General features: G+C 38.8%; 1 protein-coding gene across 1 annotated transcript; it reads right to left on the bottom strand.

Moving 5' to 3' along the window:
• Nucleotides 1-2,002: 2,002 nt before the first annotated feature.
• Nucleotides 2,003-12,492, bottom strand: exosc10 (exosome component 10). The gene is made up of 25 exons (XM_061057126.1): nucleotides 12,330-12,492; nucleotides 11,436-11,572; nucleotides 11,120-11,243; nucleotides 10,923-11,027; nucleotides 10,633-10,792; nucleotides 10,391-10,499; nucleotides 10,227-10,302; nucleotides 9,707-9,817; nucleotides 9,409-9,552; nucleotides 8,242-8,432; nucleotides 7,922-8,078; nucleotides 7,675-7,823; nucleotides 7,440-7,490; nucleotides 7,228-7,339; nucleotides 6,884-6,931; nucleotides 6,697-6,772; nucleotides 5,737-5,846; nucleotides 5,561-5,653; nucleotides 5,411-5,479; nucleotides 5,197-5,302; nucleotides 5,041-5,114; nucleotides 2,645-2,825; nucleotides 2,472-2,536; nucleotides 2,313-2,389; nucleotides 2,003-2,230 (listed from the first exon to the last, which is right to left on the bottom strand). The coding sequence occupies exons 1-25, from the start codon at nucleotides 12,453-12,455 to the stop codon at nucleotides 2,200-2,202; spliced, it is 2,682 nt and encodes an 893-aa protein (XP_060913109.1). The 5' UTR covers nucleotides 12,456-12,492; the 3' UTR covers nucleotides 2,003-2,199.
• Between the last annotated feature and the right edge of the window lie 676 nt (nucleotides 12,493-13,168).

Below are 13,168 nucleotides of genomic sequence, written 5' to 3'. Positions count from 1 at the left end.
TCATGGCAACATTTATCTTATTTTATATCTTAAGTTTTAAGATGATTTGGACAAAAAGGCCCTGACATTTATATTTCAATGACAACTTGAAAAACCCAGAGTTGAAAATGATAATTTCCTTTATTGAAAACTAAAAGGTGATTGAAAAAGCAAAACAAGACTTTTAAATTTGTTTGTGTATTTTGTGGAAGTTGGTAAGTGTTGACTTGTAGACTTTATTACTAGTATAGTTTTTAACAAACACACTTGACAAATTAAAGGAATGCCACTCCATTTCCTTTAAGGTGGTTCTATTCTGTATTGCACATTTACAGGTTTGTTTACATTATTTGTTTTCTTATTTACAAAGAGGCTGTTATGTCCGGGGGTAAAGTAAGCAATAAGGTAAGTAAATTGGACAAAGTGGTAAGAGAAACGTTGGATGAATGCTCACTATGGAGCACATCTTTGCAGTAGAATGTAACAGTCAGACAAATCCTGCTTTCATACAGCCACAGGTGTACTATTAGGAAGACTGTTTTTTGTACAATAATAACTGATTCAGGTGCAGTTGTAAAAAAAATGCCAGTGGCAGTATATCTTTGAAAATAGTTATCTGGCTGTTATCCCCATCAATATCAAATCACATAAGAGATAACATTAAATCCAAACTGGAGTCCCCTGGTCTGCTGTGTTGGGAAAGAATAAACAAATAACAACTGTTACATGGTTTATTACAGCAACCAGTATCAGCTGAATAGTGATTTGTGCTATTTAATACACATCAATTGAGCTTTAACAAACTCTAAATGCTCTCTCACTATGGACAAATCATTTTTGGTTATAACACCCCATTATACTGTATACATACATCGCGTGAAGGAGAAAAGTTTGGCTTAAAATGTGAATGTTTGTTCTTTTTTTGTTTGTCTGTTTACACAAGGCTGGGCTCAATGCTAACAGAAACCGTTGTATCTAGGGGGGACAATGTAAGCAAAGATGTAATTAAACTAGTCAAACTCTTCAGGGTAAAACAACAAGTACTTTAAAGGGAACACCTCCCTGACATTCTCTACAACATTAAATAAATAGATGGGTTCATCAACCTTCAGGGTTCAGACAGTTATAACACTGCTGGATGTCTGCAGTACACATCAATTTAAGATGCACATGATGACTCTATCTCTAGCAGACATGGTTCTTCAATGCTGCTGTGCATGAAAAATAGGAGTCAAGAACCCATTTCAACGAGAACAAGGCAGTTAAGCCCTCTATTAATAAGCTGTATAACAAGTCATTCTATTTCTAGAGAGAAACAATTCAACTAAAGTTTAGCCTATTGTAGTTTAATTTTTATAAACATTAAATCTAAAGCATGATATATTATCGAAAAAATGTAAAAAGTTTCACAAATATACTTAACATTTCACAAATGTTAAGTGTAAAAGTACATGGTAGCATGACATCAAACTATGAAGTCAAACATGAAGTGAGAATTTAGCCAATAAATATGCATGCTTTTGGAATGTGACATTTGGCAATCACATTTGCATCTATGTAATAGTCTTATGTCCACACACACATTTGTTCTGTGAACAGTGTTCATTCACTTCTGAGAATATTTTCACTTTATAGCACATATTCATCGTACTTCACATATCTCAAAGAGAATCTAATCTAGTAGTAAATACAAACTCACTCTTTCACAAACCTGAAAACATCTCATCAAGACGTTCTGACATCTGTACATGGTGATATTTAGAAGTTTGAAAGTTAGCACTCCACATTTGTTATCCCTACTTATTACTCTGTGTTTAAGATATGACCTGAAGATCAGTGGTGATAAATGGTAAATGGACTTGAGCTTGTATAATTCTTTTCTCATCTTCTGACTACTCAAAGTGCTTTTACACCACAGGTCACACCTACACATTCACACACTGATGGCAGAGGTTTCTATGTAAAGTGACCATCACTCATTAAAACCCTTTTTGGTTTGATTCAAACAAAATAGGCAAGAGCGTTTTCCTCTAAAATCATCTTTAATGAAGAGGCCAGTGTGTCCATATATTTACAGGCAAATGGTCCCACAGATGAAAAAAAACAAAACATTAAATCTTGAAATAATTCATTTCAATTGAAAATGAAGAAGGGGAATACTGTTTCTGTAGGATGAAAAACAAAAGTAAAACAAGAAAGGAAAAGGGGATCAAAGAGAGTTTATCTTTTGGGCCAGTTATGCCGGAATCCTCTGTAAGAAAGAAAAACAAAGAATAAGACGTTTGACTTTGAAGAGGCAAACACATTTTTTATTCTTCACTAAATATGTTTACCTGTCAGATTTTCCAGCCATGTATGACATACTTCTGTTTCCAGCTGCAAAATTGGATTTTTGTCCCTTGTTGATTTTCTGTTTGATAAAAGATTGATTTTAACCAAGCACACATGAAATATACTTTGTTTGATTGTCAAATGAATCAACTCTTTAATACCTTTTTCTTAAAATCTTGGGATTGCCGGTTTGGATCAAACTGTGTGTTGTCCTTTGCTTTGTTACCTGTACAAACAAACAATATGCAAATATTGATTTTAAATGTGAACACAAATAGGATTATAAATGAATGATCTGCAAAGGAAGATGAGAACAGAAATTGTATATGCATACCAGCAAAGACTTTGAGGTCTGACTGACTGTAGTCGAAGGGCTTGAAGCTGTCTTTGGGAGGTGATTCTGTTTTCTGGGGCTTCTCGGCAGATTTCATCAGCTTCTTACTCGGTTTGGGAGTTAACTCTCCAACCTCACCATCAACTCTCTCTCTTTTCTGTCCCACTCCTTTTGCAGATTCCTAAAGAAAGTCAGTGACATGTATTTCTGTGCAACACATGAATACATTTACTTGAACTTTGTTAATGATACCGAATTTCCCTCTGGGGTCAAGAAAGTATTTCTGATTCTGATCAAGCAATAATAATAAAAGGTGTCGGAATCAATGGGGATAATAAGTACCGGTATGTGTGTGCAGTTTTGTTTTACAAATAAGCATACAGATATGGTTCATACTTTAGTTCCTTAACCATACATATGGTGCACCATTAAATTGCATAAAAGAAAAGGACTTAAGAGAATTATAGAGATATTAACATTAATTCATGAAAAAGTTTTTTTTTTGTTTGCTGCCTTTAAAGCCCCGTTATTGGCAGGCGATCTGGACAGCTGGGATCAGCGTCAGCCCCCTGTGACCCAAAATGAGATAAGCGGTATGGATGAAGGATGTATGGATTTAAGAAGAAATGTTTCTTTTTGCCTCACTCACCTACATACAGACCCTTCGATTGAATTAAAAATATACTGTATGATCGCCTCAAGTCAACATTCTATTATCAGTCATTAAAAAGAGGGTTGTAGTTATCAGGCCAGCAGATGAGTGGTTTATGCTGCAGCTTCATGACAGCATTGATCAAACATCTTAACCAATGTTTTATCAAATACCTATTTAAAGGGTCTCATTATTGTACTTATTCTACTCTATCTACTGATATTATGTGACTATTAATTAACACCAGAGACAGGGTTTACTGAAGGCGTGTTGAGTCAAAATGCTTTCACATATAGCTTTAGAATCCCGATGTAAAGGTGTTAGTGACGGTGTCTTCGTCACTCCCACAGAGGTGTCACCTTCATAATTGTAACTAGGATTCAAAATGACATTTAATGGTCAAAACACATTTCCTTCTGTTGTAGTTTATACTCCTATGTTCGTTTGATTAGAAGAAATGAATGATTCTTAATATACACACGTTCTCATTAGCAGTTTTAATGTGCCAAAGAATCTTTATCATTGCACACTCCTCACTTTAAAATCATGTTTTCTTGCGATTTCACCTTTTTGAATTATTTATCTAACTTAACTAACATAATTAGAACTGTAGTCAATTACTTTTTTTTTGTGTGCATCTTGGTGAACATGAAGCAGGCAAAATAGAAAAACCTGATGAGGATAGAGCCCGATCAAAGTCAACATCTTTTTTGATATGAATTCATGTTAGTGGAGTGAAAGCTTTTGAAAATCACAAATCTGTCTTTCAAACTGAAACAAGACGATAAAATGTGACTGCCAAAGTGCCGGCTGAAAGTGACAGCTAGCCAACAGAGCCGATATTTGCTACAGTTGGCAGCTGAGGTTGATGAGTGTTACTTTCAAGTGCTGCTGCCAACACTTCTGACTGTAATGCATGCCACTAATCAGACGCTGCCAACGTGCGTCATTTAAGCAGGGAGCGCCTCAAAAACCAAATTTCACTTAAGCCTTCATCATACAATGGATTACTGTGGTGCAAACCATTACTGTGTGCACTGCCGATTGATGGCTGAAGTCTCACAAAGAAAGAGTCAAGAGGGGAAATGGTGCCACCTGCAGGGACAGTCACACCACAATGACCATTTTGCATGTTCTCTTTCAAGTTAATAGAAGATGAAGCACTGAGACTTTTGTGTAACTGAGCATTACAACAAAAAAAAAAATGAGGAAGCACCATATGGAGGCAAAAGCGTACATAAGAAATGGAGCAGGAGGGTGCCAAGTGATACCCCAGAGAGATGGAGTGAGAAGAAGTGGGCTGTTGGGCAGACAGAAGCTTTTATTCTTCCCTCGGAGGAAAGAGAAGTGTTTGATGAGAGGAGGACATGTCTCTGATGCTTCAATCCCACGCGGTGCATCCTCCTTCCCCAGACACACCGCAAGACGGATAAAAATATTAAAAAGAGCACTTACATGCTGCTCCTGCAGACTGGCAGCAGTGGTTCACTTGTGTGTGAGTCACTGTATTTATAAAGAGAAATATCTGCCATGTCTTGAGAAAATGGGGGGCATTGCAGAGGGTTAACATAGCTATTAAAGCACGGTCTTCAATATTCAGTACCAGGCTCTTGGGTGAGTAAGACTCATGATTTTCATGGATTTTTACTTTCCCTAACAGGTGCGTCAGCAGCGAGGTTGATAGACTGTTGAACATGAAGCAGCAGGGAGGGAAACAGCAGAACAAGAGGGCAAAATGACTCACCACTGCTTGCTGGCGAACTGTAGCAACGTTCTGAAGAGACTCCTGGTAGCTCTGTTTAGCCTTCTTTCTTTCCTCTGTACAAATCAACATTTAAATTCAATAAGTAACATGACTATTAAAAGTGGAACATGGTTTTGTCAAGACAGACTATTTTACCTGACACTTTCTTGGCTCGTTCTTTTGCTTCTTGCTTGGCTTTCTTCTTCTCCTCCATCTCCTTCTGTTGCTGTTCTATACTCTGCAGCTTCCATCTTTTACTGATCTGTAAATTTGACCATTTTCCGATGTGAATATTGAAACAAACAGTCAAGCGGACAAAACAAAACAAAAAAGCTTTTAAAAACATGATTGTGTGGAGCGTTTTGGTAACCTCGAAAATTTTGGAGGATGGGTCAAACTTGGCGTTCTTGCTGATGTGCACATCACTGGAGGGTAAATACTGAAATCACAAAAAAGTGGTTGAATACTATTTGTCTGGTTACATAAAATGTAATCTCATACATAAGTGGTCAGCTCGTACCATTCTGAATGGGTTTTCAAATGACTCGATGATACGTCTGGCTTTCATTTGAGGCACAGGGAGGGCCTCCTCATCAATGTGTGATTCCATCTCCTAAAAAAAGAAAGAACAATCTTACAAAGGTATCTCAAGTGAATAGAAACTGACAGGCAAATAAAAAAACATTCCATCCCTACCTCAAACAGTGTGATTTTAGCCAATGCCATGAGACCGTTTGTTTTCTGTACATCAACATCCATCCTGTGCTCATCGTCTGAAAAGAGCACCCCTTGTTTCACAGGTGGTTCTGAAAACAAAAAAACAGGGTTTAAGGCCTCCACTATACAACCATTAATATCAGCCTTACATCTATTATCATTAATAGACACATTACAGTGAATCTTGGAGCTGCTCATCTTCAACCTCTAATTAACATACTCAGTTGTTACTGCTAATACTACACATACTTTAACCATTATTACATTGTAGCTAGTAATCTATCTTATCTTCTGTAGTTATCTTATTCATTGTTGTTGCTCTGTTTGTCCCAATTCTTCTTCCTTCATCTCCCTCTATCTCACTTTAAAACTCCAACACAGATGGGGCAGATGTCTGTTCAACATGAGTCTGGTTCTGCCTCTTAAAGGAAGAATATGTGATTTTTCATACTTAAATATAATAGAAATCAAGTATATCCTCTGAAAATAACTCTGAGTCATGACTGTCTACAATGGGTGTAACACCAGAGTCCCACTGTCTGTGATGTTTTCCAAGCTTTCCGAGCCGTAGCTACACTTTGTTTACATCGCCTGGACGGCCAGCCGGCTCATCCTCTCACATATAAAAGTTGTTTAATGGAGGGGCTAGAAAAAAGAAGAATAACATACTGTACTCACTGCTGAACTGAATGTCATACAGGTTTTCTGGATCACGGTCATTTCGGGTAAATTGACACTGCAACTTTTCTAAATGTTGTTTAGTGCTCATGATTGATTAATGTTGGGTCTTTGTAGATTTTATAATTAAGAGTACAGTCTTTTACCTGCTTTCTGTAAAGTGTCTTGAGATAACATTTGTTTTGAATTGGCACTGTACAAACAAACATTGATAGATTGAGAATCATGATGGTGAGAAGCATGAACGAGCATCAGGCTTACCATCAGTGGGAAAGGCGGGGAGGTCACTCTCAGAGACCCTGGATGTATCGTGAGGACCAAACAAAGTGACTTCTGGCTGAAAAATTACAGAGGACCATATTTATTTTACTCCAGGCTTCTTCAAAAACTACTGAAGCAAAAAAAAGAAAGAAAATAATCCATCTGGTATTGTAAGTGTTGAACCAACCTTTTTAATGGGTGTGAGTCCTTTCTTCTTTTGAGCTGCAATCTCCGCCTGTAAAGAAGAAAACATTGAAATAATGACTGAGTTCTGTGCCTCTATGTGATATACTATTTGTAAAGTTGTATTGTTCTTATCTATTTATTGATTTTAATTGTTTGTAATGTTGTGTTTTTTTTTTTTAGATCTTCCTGCCCAAAGACAACAGATGTTAATAAGCTTTAGAGCCAACTCTGGCCGAGCAGTTGTGTTGTTGAATAAACCAATAAACTAAACTTAACAACAAAAACATTGGAATTACATCTGTGACCAAAACAAATTAAAATCTGATGACACCTGTCTTTTCTCACCTTAAGGAGAGGCATTTCTCTGGCTTGCTGCACCAACAAATGGAGCTCATTGACCTGCTGCCTCACTAGGGGGGGTACAGGGTTACAGCAGGCAATGATGCCCTGAGGTTCTCTGAGTGGAGAAAGAAACAACTGTGAAATGGAGGCTCAATGATACTGGATACTGAAGTAGGAACACACAAATGAATCAGTGCGAAGTCTAATCCACTTACTTTGGCAGCTCCTCAGATACCTTGCTCATCATATGAGTAGGCAGCACATATCTAAACACACAAATAGGATAACATGTTAAGGCAGATGACAAGAAGAGTATGACTGATTCTAAAAGTGGGGATACTGACACAAAAACATGTTGGTTACAAATTCTGGCTCATCACCAATTAAGAAAAAAAAGTGAAAAAAAAAACAGCTAGAGCAGATTTCTCTGTCCATTTCCAAACAGCCTACCCGGTGCTTTCATCTTCCTGCCTGGCCAGCTTGTCCCTCCAGGCAAACAGCAGTCTGAAGGCAGCGAGCTGCTGGGTGTTAAAAGACCTTTTCTGCTTCCTCTGCAGCTCCAAATACGACTCCTCCGTGTATATGGGCTTCATATATTTCTGTATGAGAGAGGGGAGTGCATGGTGAATCATAAAAAATGTTGGAAAATGCAGGGGATTATGGTGTGAAATTTGAAAAATATGAAAGGGAACCTCACCTTCAGGGAGATGTCCTTACTCTTGCTCCAGACACTTTGCAGAAGGCCAGGCAGGCCGTGGTTGAAGTCTAACAGCTGTGCCCGCATAGAGTCATATATGTACAGGAGATAGTGGGTGTCTGTCCGAGCATACTGCACCATCTCTTCTGGCAAGGGGCTACAGAGTCAGGACAAGAACATATTTAAATTCAACTGCCCTGAGTTCAGAATATTTAAAGAGGACTTTTGCAAACAATCTGTATTGAATAATGGAACTCCCACAGTCGAACCAAACAAATTCACTTCTGATCGAGCACCAAGAAGCCTGATCATGTCCGTACCGAATCCTCCAGTCGGCCAGCTGATAACGCTTGTCTGAGTCCACACTGCAGAAGTGTTTGAGCAGGTGGTCGAGGGAATGTCTGGCCATGTTCAGAGCTCTGCTGGCCTGATGCGTGTCAAAAAGGTTGACGACGTACAAGCCGAAGTCTCTCTGGAGCCACTCGATGTCAGAGTCGGCGCCGTGAAATACCTGAATACAGGAAAGAAAGAGCATACAGCTGAGAGCCCCTCCAGTGAAGACCCAACTTATTATAAAAAGTAATTTGCTTGGATTCGGATAATATTGGAACCAAAAATATGAAAAGCTGGGGACACACCATGTGACATTTCTCAATTTGGCTTATTTTCACAGATCTCTCAGTGGTTCAATCCCACACACCACACATTTTCACAGGAATCCTACAGTGTGTGAGTCATAGTGGCTCCCACACAGCACAGGATACCGCTGACTTTATTAAACATGTTTGAAAACTCTGGGGCTCCGAGACACCTCAAAGACGGTCTGGCTCAGAGTTTTAGATCCTTACCAACTTATGGTTAAGTTTATGAAGATGTTCTTGTATTCTTGTAGTTACTAATTTCAACAGAGGGTGATAAGAAGGTTTGGATGTAATATGTTTATTAGAAAGCTTTAGCCATCTTCAATATCATCTGCTTGATTAAATATAGATCTCCTTGAGGTCAGTTTAATTGTGAAATATGTTGATATGACGACACGGCTTTACAACTCAAACCAATCCAGCGTGAGGAACATGTGATCACACAATCCGACCGGTTTTTCTTTAAGATATGCTCACTTTTATTTCCATAACTTCTCATTTGGAGGCAAAAGCCAAGGGGATCGTCAAGATCTGAAAAACACCCGTATGCACACAACTACCACATTTTCGGCTGCTAATGAGCTTTTACAACTGACGTACTTGAACTTCGTCTTAGTTTTGAAACAAGTAGTTAAGTTGATATGGGCTGTGGTGTATTTGCTTTGTGAATTCGACAATGGCGGAGACTGCGACACAAAACTAAAGTTGGACAAAGGTAAGAAAAGAAAAAAACAGCCACGAGAGAAAACAAGTCTGATCAGACACACTTACTCATCCTCCCTTTTAGACAGTAAAAGTAATAGAAAGGAAATGAGAAAAAAAAGCTTTGAGGAGTGGTCCTGTTACCTTGACGATAGCTGGGTCAGTGAACGCCTCGTTCAGGATGTACAGCTCGCTGCGGAGCTCCAAGGTGTCGATGATGAAGTCATCCTCTCTGGTGGAGATCTGCATCAGAGAAGTGAGGCCGAGGAAACTCCTGTAGGAATGGTGCTGAGATGGAAAACAGAGTGAAAATCACTTAATTTGCTCATTCGCAAGAACATACCGGTCTTAACAACAACATCATCATTTTTCCACAGAAATATGTCAATGCCTTTCTGATACAAAATTATTGGAATCATAGGAACTTTTTCTATTCCCTTACCTCGAGGTCCACTGCAAATTCAGACAACTTGCACAGCTTCTCATTCAGAGCGACCAAATCCTCCAGTGAGTCGATGAAGGAGCACTTGGTATCAGCCATTGGTTTGTACATCTAAAAATAATCCCGAATGACACATTTAGTAGGGACCTGAATGCGTCTCAAACTCTTCCTATTACACAGAGGTGAAGCCAGCACAGCTGTCTATCATGATGTCACATCCCCATTCTTCTTCTCAGAGAAGTGACAATTGGAATAAAATCAGCAAGATATGAACTATCTTTAATGATGGAAACCACGTTGGAGAAAAATCACATGACCTGAACCCTGATATTATAGTCTGAACTATGTTCCATCTATTAACATAGAGGAGGTAGAGTAAAGACCAATACTGCAGCAAGACAGAAAGGGGTGCTCTAAATGTTGTGGCTTCTTTTTTCTTCTTCTTCTTTTTTTTTTTTTTACAGTCTATTGGCTCAACCAACAGTTAGCAGGTCATATTTATATAATCACCATTACATACCTGGGGCTCTGGCTTAGTCAGAAGGCTCTCTGGAACTGTAAGGTGATTCAGTTCATATTGGTATGGGTGTGCAAACCTACATGAATAAATAACAGAAGTTTTAAATGGACAATGAGACAAAGATAAAGACACACTTTTAAACATAAATACAGGAAAAGTCTTACATGTCTTCAACGTGCTCCTGAGTCCTTTGCTGGTGAATCAAATCAGCCAGGGCAGCTGGAACATCAAGGTCCTCAGGTCTCTGCTTTCGGATTTGTTTGTTGGTGAAATCTACATTAGGAAAAACAAAAAAAGCTAAGTTTTACAAATGTCAACAGGTGGTTTGGTAGTAAGGTTATGAAAACAACAGCTGTAAAAAAAAAAAAAAAAGAAAAAGAACATGAGTAGAAAAAGGATGTCTTACAAGAAGGAAGAGGCTTCAGCGCATTGGGCTTGATAAAGATTTTTGGAATAAATGGTGTGTTGCTGTTGTCGATTTTTTCCTTGAATTTAAGCTGAGGCCTCGCAACATTCTTGGCGTGGAGCAGTCGGAACATCTCTGAACGACTGCCAGAGCCTAAACCCTGATCAATAAAGCAAAAGGCATGAAATACCAGTTAAACTATTTATCAACTGTTTGGAATAAATAAAGCTTGAACTCAGGCCATAAAACTGGCATCTTCAGTATATGAGCTGACAGGTTAATTAGCCAACCTTGCGATTCCAGCTGGAAACAACAATTTTTGGAGGCTGAAACCCTGCAGGCATGACAGGCTGCTGGCTCCTGTTCACCCCATCAGCTTCATCAAGAAGAATCCCCTAGAACCAGTTCAAAAAAAAAAAGAAGTTTGATTGGTTTGCAAAGGCCTTTTCATTATAAACTGGTATATCATCACAGCTGTTGGCCATACCGCTCTTTCGAGAATGACATCATTTGAGTCCACAACCAAGTCAAACCGCTCCTCCACCCCTGTCAGCTTGTTCCGGTCTCTCATGTGGGATCTGCAGCCGTGGTGCTGCATTATCTGACTCATGCTAACACAGAGAAACAGTGAGAGGCATTCAGTTATTGTATCACAGTGACAGATTATTCAGCAAACACAATCAGCTCTGTGAGGCTCGCTTTCAATATCACAAACCTGCCTCGCACTCGGCATCCAAACACATTTGTCTAGATTGTGACAGGTAAAAAAGTGAGACATCAGCAGAGACAGGTGTGAGACTTACCAGAGTAAAAGCTTATCCCCTTGACTTTCACAGAACTCCTGGAAGCCTGGGAAGCTCCGATAGAAATCATATTCATCTCCAGCTTGTGGCAAGGCGGCGGACGCCTTAGTGGCAGATAACACAGCACCCAATCCATACTGCAGAGAAGACCCAGGCTGATGTGTTAGTCATACTTCTTAATCATAATCCAATTTATGTCATTAGGATTTAAACAAATAAAAAAATATATAAATGCCAGTAACTACTCTTTAAAATTAAATGTGAATATCACCAGGTTTAAAAATAGAAAACCCTGTTTTAAGTGATACATTGTGGTTATATAGTTTAACTTGTCAAACTACTATCCACTTGGTGTTTAAAGACTTCTTTTTACAAGTTTCACTAGCAAAATATTTGACAAATATAACATTTTTGATAGGTCTTCATCTTTAACAACTAAATAAATAAATATATAGTTAGCTGGATATCTTAAGAGAGCCTTTTAAATACAGAAGTTTGCTTGCTCTTCTTCATTTGCAATCTAACTAGCATAGATTGGAGGAAGGAGCAATTTTAAATATCACTGACATAATATACAATATTTCGATCTATGTACCTTGTTATCTTCTTATCTTACAACCCTTCATGAACTACCAACACACACATTTACCGTGACATGCGTTCAAGTCAAATAAGCGCTCCATAGAAGCTCAAGTTGTGACCATAACCTTACCAATTACTATGACAAACAATAAGCAAGTCCGTAAGAAACAGATATATTCGCATGTTTTCTGTCGAATACCAAATTGAAAGTGTGTCTGCTGCTTGTAATAAACACGCACGTCCACGTTGCCCGATGAAGTGACTGCTAGCTTGAACTAAAAACTGCGTCCAGTTTCGGGTTAGTTCACTTACTTTAACAAAGGCGTCTACGTCTTTGAAACCGGGACACAGCTCGTTGTTCTCCTCGTCGTTGGTGTCTGAATTTGTCTCTTTAAGGCTCCTGTTAGTGGAATCACTTTTCTTTACAGCAGCCATCATCTGGTTGTGTACATGTGAGACGCAGGAAGCGCCCCCCCCCCCCTCTCTTCTTCTCCTGCGATAGAAGCTGAGAGCACGACAGCGCCACCCAACGGTGAGGAGGAAACAGGTCGTATCAGGGAGCGTAGGGCGGACTACATTTTCACCATGTTGAGATTTTATTAAGATATTACTGCAGGTTTAAAATACCAAAAATGCACATCATAACTAATTCCCAAAATGTCAACTTCAATTCTAGAAACCTGAGACATTTAATATTGTCTTTGTTTAATTCTGTTTTTTTATTTGGTGTGAAATCAGATGTCGATTGATACCCAGATATGTCAAGAATGTTGCAAGTTTTCCAAAAACATGGCTCTGAATATCAATGTGCCCATTCAATGCAGTGTCACTGCAGACACCACCTTATAACCATTGGTTGGCTCACCCGTGCAACCTGACCAGGGGGTTGCAACAGTATGCTGAGACCAGGAGGGGTCAGTATTGACATTTGCAACCTGCATCATTTAAGCTACAGCCTCTGCACTGTGTTGCGGAGAAATGTTCAGAGGTGATCTACACCAATCATGTCTGAGGCTATATCGCTGTAGGAATCATCTTTATCCACAGAATTGAACAGTTATCAGCAATAGAGACACTTTTTTTTATACATAAATACCCTTCATTTAGAGTGTGGTGTTAAAAGAAGTTACAGTATCCTGGTGTGGTTGATT

Source organism: Labrus mixtus, chromosome 15, assembly GCF_963584025.1.
Source record: "Labrus mixtus chromosome 15, fLabMix1.1, whole genome shotgun sequence".
In the NCBI taxonomy this organism is placed as follows: domain Eukaryota; kingdom Metazoa; phylum Chordata; class Actinopteri; order Labriformes; family Labridae; genus Labrus; species Labrus mixtus.
This window is presented reverse-complemented; position numbering and strand designations above follow the sequence as displayed.